The sequence below is a fragment of the Lactuca serriola genome, chromosome 4, assembly GCF_051521515.1.
Source record: "Lactuca serriola cultivar US96UC23 chromosome 4, Lser_US96UC23_V15, whole genome shotgun sequence".
Classification (NCBI taxonomy): Eukaryota; Viridiplantae; Streptophyta; class Magnoliopsida; order Asterales; family Asteraceae; genus Lactuca; species Lactuca serriola.
Window position 1 is genome coordinate 51,444,578 of NC_136411.1, and position 9,736 is coordinate 51,454,313.

Consider the following 9,736-nt stretch of genomic DNA (forward strand, 5'->3'; position numbering starts at 1 on the left):
CAACTTCCTACTTTGTCTTGGTCCCTGCATATCAGAGCAAATGTGAGTACCACATCATGTATCAAGAATCCAAGAGTTAGAAGTAAATGTGCTATGGAGTTCTATCATGAACATACCTGAGGTGCTAGCTACCTTGACTTTGCCCTTCTTAAGGTCCTCGAGGTATTTAGGGCAACTACGCTTCCAGTGTCCCTTTTCCTGGCAGTAAAAACAAATGGCATCACTTGGATCTGAAGAAGGAGCTATTTCACCTTGGGCCTTTTTCTTGGGAGGAGGACCAGATTGTCCAACCTTACCCTTACCCTTCTCTTTGAGTTAAGGCGCCCTTTTCCTTTTAGCAGAACCATGGTCAATCGTCGGCATGGGAGCAATAGGGTTAGAGTTATTAGGCTTCTTCATGCTTGCTTCAGCAGTTTTAAGCATGCCATGTAACTCCATCAAGGTCTTGTCGAGGCCATTCATATTGAATTTCATGATGAATTGAGAATACGAACTAGTAAGCGAGTTCAAGACCATGTCAATGGACAACTCCTTAGGCAGCTCAACACCTAGATTCCCAAGTCTGTCTATGTACGACTTCATCTTTTGGACGTGCGCACACACAGAAGCTCCCTCTTGTAGCTTACATGCCATGAGGGATTTAATGATCTCGAATCGTTCTTGCCTTGCTTGCTCTTGAAACATTTCCTCGAGCTGCTGGTTGATATCAAAAGCACCCCATGTCTCAAAGTTCTTTTGGAGACCAGAACCCATGGTTGCTAACATAAGGCAAGCCACTTTGGTCGATTCATCGTAATGCTTGTTGTAGGCAGTAACTTCTTCTGGGGTAGGGTTTTCTCCAAGCACCGAGGCATCTTCGTCCAGAACATACTCCTTGTTCTCATATCTTAACGTGATCCTCAAGGTTCTGATCCAATCAAGATAGTTGGATCCATCCTCCTTGAGTTTCTCCATATTAAGAACCGGCATGACAGAGAAGCTTGAGTTTTGAGTTGGAGGAGGAGGAGGAGGGGGAGGCAAATTGTTGTGGTTGTTGTTGTTTGCTTGGTTCGACATCTACAAAAGATAAGACCCCAATTAGTTTGATATAAGTCCTTAATTAATAATTACCCTAAATGAATTATTGGATTAAGGCTAGGATCCATGTTTGGCTTCATGATGTGTAAAGGGATGCCGTAAACACACCACAAAATTATATAGGTAGACAAAGCTCTTTGTCAATTTCAATCACCATGAAATTCCTAGATCTTTGAGATTCATTGACTATCAATAGCATGTTCATCTCAGATTATGTTCATCTCAAATTCAATAACGGGGATGCCGCGGATCATTGAATAGATGGTGAATCACCCATACAAAATTGTGTGGTCCCCGGCTCAAGTTACACTTGAGATTCGCGAGTTTCACATCATTCTCTACTTATACTCTCTAATTGACGTGTCGGTTAACCACACGAGCTCCATCAACAAGTTATAAAGAGAATGTGTAATTTTTACGTACAACATAAGATTCACTTTGTTTAAATAAAACAGGATTTTGTTTTATACTTGTATTTAAAATACTTTTAGATTGACCATTATCACTATCAACCCCTTTCGGGAACTCCATTCACAAAATGCAATGGGGCGGTGAGGGTGGTAAGCGCGAAGCATATTAAAAACCGACCTCATTAGGAATCATAGAGACCTCCTTAAACCCCTACATTAGAACGGGTGAGCCTAGTCGAGGTAAGACCGGGAATCTCAATATTTAGAATACGCGAGGACGCATATTGTAATTTTCTTATACATACAATATATGTATCTTACATATATAAGGGCCAAATTTAAAACTCTTTAAATCTAGTTGTCTATTATTAATTCAAATTAATTACAAGGATGCAATATAACAATTAATAAAACATGAGGGATTAATATTCAAATTCATAAAACTATATTATAAACAATATTAAAATATTTAAAATCACCATTTAAATAATGTTTATCTATTTTCAGATTTTCCAGATCTAATCTATTAGGTAATTATCCATGCAAGATAAAGTCTTAATTTAAAAACCGATAATCCTGATCTGTTGCGGCTCACGACGTGGACAACCCTGTCACGTCGTGAATTAGGTTTTTTTTTTTATCAAATTACAATTTTTTTCAATCAAACATTCATCATTCAGTTCCAAAGCAATATTTTCAGAAAACATGGATGTAGAGTGATAGTAACCATGAACCAATGGCTCTGATACCACTGTTGGGTAACATATGCATCAAATACACTCTATAACTAGGCAGCGGAATAATCGAATCAACAAAACGATTTACCTAAGTGTACATGCACCCTATGGATCTATGGCTTCATACTATTACTTCTACCCTAGGAAAAACTGAAAATATAAGAAGAATACTAATCTCTTTAGCAACCAATGATCTTCGAGCTTGACTCCTTGTGTGTGCCACCATGTTTGGATAATGAGGATCCAAACTAGAATCCCTCTCTTAGTTCACACCCAATGAACTCAAAAGAGTAGAAACAAATATAAAATAGGAGGGATGAACTCACGAAAAGTTCTTCCACAATGAGGGAGAAAGAAGGTGGCGAATACTCAAGCCAAAAAATGAGCAAGCAGGAATGAATCCCTAAGGCCCTATTTATAGTCTTGGATACCTCCTAGGGTTTTATCCTTCCACCCATGTGGGATGAGATATGCTATGAACGAAATTCCCTTTATCCAAAGGGAATTTTCATCCAACCCCCTTCCTTCTAGGGTTCTAGAATATTCCCTAGTCAATCAGCTATTGATTGATTCACATTCAACCCTTCTATTAATTAAACTGTTAATTAATTCCCAAATTGTTTTCCAATTAGTTTCTAATTAATTATTAAACCATAATAATTAATAAACTAATTACTCCTATTATATATTCTACTCAATTTTGAGTCTTGAGGGCAACCCAAGAGGACCCTGCTATTATTAGAAATATCACCAACTAGTTAATGATATTGGACACACTTCCAACACTTCCTTAGCTGAATACAACTCCTGTCCGGTCAAGCATCTTCAACCACCGGGAACACCGACCATCATTAGCTTTGTCGAACACTATCACCGCTGCCGCCTAGGGTCTCAAATCTTCGTCGTCACTTATACACTGCCATCAATCTCCGTTGCTGTTACCATTTACATCAAACCCGAATCCATTGCCACCTGTGGCATGTTTATTTTCGGTGAACAAAATCTAAAAATTAAGGTATAAAATCCTAGATCTCCCCATCCTGGCCAGTTGTTTCACTGGCAAATTGAACTTATTGAGCGACTAAGTCATCAACTTCACATGCAAATCGAACTTGATGAAAGAATGAGTCATCGGATTTTGATGTTCTTCATGGTGAAGATCGGGATTAGGTTACATAACTGATGGTGCTTGATCTAGGTTAGATACTTATGTTCCCACTAGTTGTTTTCTTTGGTAATTGAAAAAGAGAGAAGGAGAAAAAGAAGTTGTGTTTGGTCTCGCCGGAAAAAAGAGGATCTGTTTAGGTTGTTGTTGGGAGTGGTGAGAAAGAGGGAAAGGAGACTAGGGAAAGGGAAAGGGGAGAGGTGGTTTGGTGGAGATATTTTTTTTTTCTTAATCTAAAAATGATAACTAATAAAAGAAAACTAAAAAATATATTAAAGGTAAAATAGTATTTTTATATTCCGAGGGATGTAGTATGCAAGTTTTAAACAAATGAAGACGATCCAAATTAATTTTGAAAAATAAAGATTGAACGTGCCTACGACAGTTCGTTTAATTCACTCTAGAATATGTAGGACAATTTTGATTTAGAAGTTATGTTGCACATGGCTCAACGGTCCATGTACACCAAATGTAAAAGTAAAAAATTCAAACAATCAATCATAAAATTCAAACTTGTTTACATTTTCTACAAAACTTACGTACTTATATATAGCGGACTTGCTTTGTTCTTCGACAGAAATCTAATTTGATAGTTAATTGGTTGCTAACGGATTTAGTTTAGTTTTTTACACGACACTTGCATCGAAGTGTGACAATATATGACAACACACCAAATGCATGAATTAAGGTTTTCTTTACACATTAGATTAATACATCTACCATAAAAGATATATAATAACAATCATCTTCATAAAACATACGTGAAAAAAAGCAAGTTTTAACGACTTTGCCACCAAATTGATGGATCTGATTCGCATTTTGATTGGTTTACTATTGGTGTCATGGAGGAGTAGTATGGTGTTTGCTCATGCGGACCCATCATCATGTGCACGGCTAGCAACCATGTTGGCACCATGTGTCGGTTACATAAGCGGTCAACAGCCATCAAGGCCATCAAACTTTTGTTGCTTATCGGTCAAGAACCTAAAAGGCATGATGAAAACAAAGGATGATCGTGTGGTTATATGCAACTGTGTGAAACAAGCGATATCAGTGATCAAATTCGATCCAAAAAGAATTCCTCTTCTGCCCGAGAAATGTGATATTAATGACATACAACTTCCTCCTGTTGATAAGGACTATGACTGCGAAAAGTTAGTTTTCTCTCAATTACACTTTATTTGACATGGTGATGGATGGATGGATGCTATTCTATATTGTTGAATTGCATAAATGAATAAATGATTAGAGGACGTTAACAATATTTTTAATTATCTGGCTTGTGTGTATACATTTTTGCAGGACGAAATTGGTACATATGGAGGTGTTATAAGAGCGTGGATCATAGGCATAATGTGCACCAATGTATTTATGAAATTAAGGTTGTATTTTAATACTTGTTTGGGTACCATGAAATAAAACAAAGGACACTTAGGCACATATTTTGTTAAGTGTATGTCATATTCACTACTATTAAATTGACCCATTTGCGACGCCCAAATCCGTCGCATTGCTGATGGATTTTTTCTATGGGTAAATTTATGTTTGAAAAAGTCAACTTTCTATATGTAGTCAAATCAGTCGAGTTATAATTACTTGACCAACTTTGTCTCCTAAATGCACTGTTTTAAATAACGTTAGGTTAGGCTACCCGGTAGGGGTAGTTTCACGCGTCTTGGGCTGAGGTGGCAACCTCTCCCACGCGTGAACACCGCCCCCAAAGCCGGTGGGGTGCATGTGATGTGGTGACAAAGACACGAGAGGACGCCCAATCACAATTCGTTTAATTTGTAACGGTCGGAACTTGTAAACTAACGGCTATATAGCCGTTTCTAACATAAAAAAAAATTACTTTTTACCATTTAAACACAAATATTTACACCTATAAATTATCCACTATTCTACTTACATTTTACATTTCAAAAAACACTCTCTATATTTTATTACCTTCTACAAAAAAAAAAACCTCATCTCTCATATTTTTTTTCTCTCAACATGGATTCAAATCCAAACATCCCCAACACTCCAAACACTCCAAATGCAAATGTTAGTTACATGCAATTGCTAACCTCCTCAATCCAACAACAAACTTTATTCACCACTTCATACCCACAAACTTTCTACCAACAACAACCACAACAATTCAATCAACCCCAATTCCAAGCCTTTCAACAACAACTTTCCCAACAATTTCAACAACCTTCTCAACAATTTCAACCATCTCAATCTCAACCTATAAATCTCGACAATGACGACGACGACGAACGGGTCCAAGAAACACAACAACCAACTCGTCGAAGGCAAAAAAAAAAAAAAACAAAGATCCAAGAAAAAAAAGACTACCGCATGGAACGAAGACGAGGAGTAAGCTTTAGTAAAAGCATTGATTTTCATATCCCAAGACGGGGATGTCGCCAACGCACAATCGGGTCAAAGTTTTTGGTGTTGTATTCTAGATCATTTCCACGCGTTATTAGGAAAGAAAACGGAGCGGACGTACGACTCGATCAACGCAAAATGGCGTGACTTACGAGCAGCTTGCACCAAATTCAATGGCATATTTGACAAGCTTAAAAATATGCATAGAAGTGGTAGCAACGACTTCAACATTTTAGCGACCGCGTCCTACGAATACAAAGTTACCACCAACGGTAAACCGTTCGGCCACCAAAAAGCGTGGGAAGTTTGTCGTAACGGTCCAAAATGGGTTCTATATCCGGAAATGGCGCATTCGGGATCTACAACCGGTTCCAACAAAAGGGCAAGAACGTCCGAGTTGGACGTGGGTTTTGGACTCGACCTCAACGATGACTTCGACGCCACCGAGGGGGAGGGCCCACCGAACGTCCAACTTCGTCGACCACCAGGAAGGGACAAAGCGAGAAAAGGAGCGTCTTTGTAACACCCAAAGTTTTGAAGGCCGAGAAAGGAAAGAAAACCCTAACTTTAAGGGGAGACTCGGCGAGTTCAAGGAGGAACTCGGCGAGTCCGAGCGGGATCCGGGTCGAGGAGTAAGTGACCGACTCGGCGAGTCGGCCAAGGGGACTCGGCGAGTCTGGTTTGTGGGAGGAAAACCATAAATTTGGGACTTGGAGCCTATTTAAACATCTCATTCTCTCCCCTAGGGTTCCTTTACTGCCTCTTTCACCCAGAACATCGAACCCTAAGCCCCATTGTTGCCCATTCAAGCTTCCAAGCCATTTTTGAGTGATTTGAAGGAAGAAGAGAGAGGGGAATCATTGAAGCTTCAAGGATTGGCCTTAGATCCGAAGATTGGGGAAAACTTTTTGAGTTATTGAAGGTATTAAGTCGTTTCCCTCCTTTAGATCTATTATGGTTGTGAGTTTTAGGGGCTTGTAGCCATGATTAGCTACCCCTTTAGAGTTAGAAGGCAGATCTAAAGTTGCTACTTCGGATCTAAGCATATTATGGTCTTGAGAAGCATAAAGTATCTGCCATTGAGTTGATTATGGAGCCTCTTTGCCTTAAACCCTAGTTTATGGTGTATTTTGCCTAGATCTCCTTCCCTACACGTAAAGTTTGCAACTTTACGTGAGGAATAGGCTTGGGAAGGGTAGATCTACAGTTTGGAGTCCATGCATGACTCAAAAGTCCTATGCATGTATGGAGATCTGAATGGACTCGGCGATTCCTTTAAGTGGACTCGACGAGTAGCATGAAGATTTGGAGGAACTCGACGAGTGGGATGAACAGCTCGTCGAGTCAGATGAAGTTGGACAGGAACTGTAGTGACAAAGAACATGGTTTGGCATGCGGAATTAAAGCTTGCACAATTGAACATGGTGATTTGGGTGTTTAAGAGATATATTGAATGTATATGATGTTACAAAAAAAGATCTAGATCTAGACTACATAATTAACACACACTTACACACTCACTTCTACATCTCTCAAGCACACCTCTACAAGTGGTCAAACCCACTATTTATAGAGGTGTTTACATGTCTCTCTCTCACTCTAACAAACAAATGGGTCTAAAGGCTAAAGCACCACATGCAAGTGGGTTTTACAAAAGTCAAACATTTACAAAGTCATGAATGGATAACTTTGCACCCCAACAGGAACTCGGCGAGTTGGATGAACAACTCGGCGAGTCTGTTGAAGGTTGTCTTGGAATCGGCGAGTCTGTTCTTGGACTTGGCGAGTCAGGTCGCGAAACCCCAAACCCTTCGAGTTGAGACTCGAATCAGTGAGTCGAATGGAGACTCGGTGAGTTGGACAGGTCAGGACTCGGAAATCGGTAGACTCGGCGAGTCATGGACTGACTCAGCAAGTCGATTCGCGAATCGAAGGACTCTGAACATATGAACTCGGCGAGTCAGTAGGGTGACTCGGCGAGTAGGGTTGACCTGGAAGGTTGACTTCGACCAGGACTTTGACTTTGACCAGAGTTGACTTGGTTGTCTTTCGGGGGTCAGTTAGACTCAGTGTTGCATTGATATTGGTAGCTCGGGGAGCGAGTGGAGCAGGACTTCAGAGAGTTGCCGAGCAGCAGCTAGTGGGTTCATCAGCCAGTGCAGGTGAGTTTCCCTTTGTATGAATGGGTCTACGGCCACAATGTCGGCCCATTCACTAGCAGTCAGCAACAGATGGTGATGTAAGACTACGGGTAAGTCGTAGCATTCCTTAGTAGCTTCGTTAGCGGAGTTGGGGCGAGGCCCTTATCTCCTAGTGATCAGATAGGGATCAGGAAGGTTGTAGTGGATGAGAATGATAGGGAGTTTGCCTGTATAGCCCTAGAGAGGTGAGACCTTGGGAAAGGCCGCTCCAGGATATAATTGAGTGAGACCCGTGGGCGAGGCCCGTATGAGAGTAGCAGTGTAGATGAGACCTGAGAGCAGGGTTGCTCAGTAGTATGGTTGGGTGAGACCCGTGGGCGAGGCCTGAGCGAGAGTGATTAGACTAGTGGGACTAGAAGGATAGAGGCGGGTGGGACCCATGGGCGAGGCCCGTGAGTTTTAGTAGCGCAGGTGGGACCTCGTAGGGACCTTAGTGTCAAGTTAGGGGATCGGGGATCCCAGGTTTGTAGTGCCTGAATGGCAGAATAGATTGAGCAGTTATAGGTGGTCGAAGTTTCTTCGGAAGTCGCTAGGAGCGCCTAGTGGTGGTGTTGGGACTAGCTACCGGTGGGAGCCGGTAATCCAGACATTGATAGGTTGGTAGGGACCAGGGTGGTCTCAGCTCATCCGGAAGGCAAACAAGGAATATCAGAATTTTCAGTTAGTAGTACTGCGGGTAAGCAGTGTATGGTGGAATTCAGTTAGTTGAATCGAGGGGTGCTCGGCACCAAGTTTTGACAGAGAGGAGTGTCAGTGGTTACTGGCGGTGATGACCCGTACTGGAAAATAGCGGGGGTGATGGAGTTGGTGAAGGATAGGACCTTCACAGTGATAGAGGAAATAGTTGGTTATGGAGCTTTGCCTTGGGAAGGCAAGGAATTCGTGCAAGGAAAGAAGGGGTGAACCCCTATAGGTTCAGTGCAGTACTCGGTGAGTACCAGAAGGATTGTCGGTGAGTAAGTTGTGTTTCCAGGATGTTCAGGGTCAGGGTGACTCGAGTCTATTATCTGCAAGGATTAGTGTTAGTCAAAATGACAGAGCGGAAGGCCAGCGAAGGTAGGCAGCTGGTGTTGGAATAATTGGTGGGATATTGGAGGCAGATCGCAGGCGGTGGGCCATAGCAAACTTCGAGGACGAAGTTTAGTTTAAGTGGGGGAGAGTTGTAACACCCAAAGTTTTGAAGGCCAAGAAAGGAAAGAAAAACCCTAACTTTAAGGGGAGACTCGGCGAGTTCAAGGAGGAAATCGGCGAGTCCGAGCGGGATCCGGGTCGAGGAGTAAGTGACTGACTTGGCGTGTCGGCCAAGGGGACTCGGCGAGTCTGGTCTGTGCGAGGAAAACCCTAAATTCGGGACTTGGAGCCTATTTAAACGTCTCATTCTCTCCCCTAGGGTTCCTTTACTGCCTCTTTCACCCAGAACATCGAACCCTAAGCCCCATTGTTGCCCATTTAAGCTTCCAAGCCATTTTTGAGTGATTTGAAGGAAGAAGAAAGAGGGGAATCATTGAAGCTTCAAGGATTGGCCTTAGATCTGAAGATTGGGGAAAAAATTTTGAGTTATTGAAGGTATTAAGTCGTTTCCCTCCTTTAGATCTATTATGGTTGTGAGTTTTAGGGGCTTGTAGCCATGATTAGCTACCCCTTTTGAGTTAGAAGCCATATCTAAAGTTGCTACTTCGGATCTAAGCATATTATGGTCTTGAGAAGCATAAAGTATCTGCCCTTGAGTTGATTATGGAGCCTCTTTGCCTTAAACCCTAGTTTATG

General features: G+C 41.6%; 1 protein-coding gene and 1 pseudogene across 1 annotated transcript; one reads left to right on the plus strand and one right to left on the minus strand.

The window, feature by feature from the left end:
• Positions 1-315: 315 nt before the first annotated feature.
• LOC145098356 (uncharacterized) lies at positions 316-969 on the minus strand. Its single transcript, XM_079035993.1, has one exon. The coding sequence runs from the start codon at positions 967-969 to the stop codon at positions 316-318; it is 654 nt and encodes a 217-aa protein (XP_078892119.1).
• Positions 970-4,190: 3,221 nt separating this feature from the next.
• On the plus strand, positions 4,191-4,722 carry LOC145098357 (non-specific lipid-transfer protein pseudogene; annotated as a pseudogene).
• Positions 4,723-9,736: the final 5,014 nt, after the last annotated feature.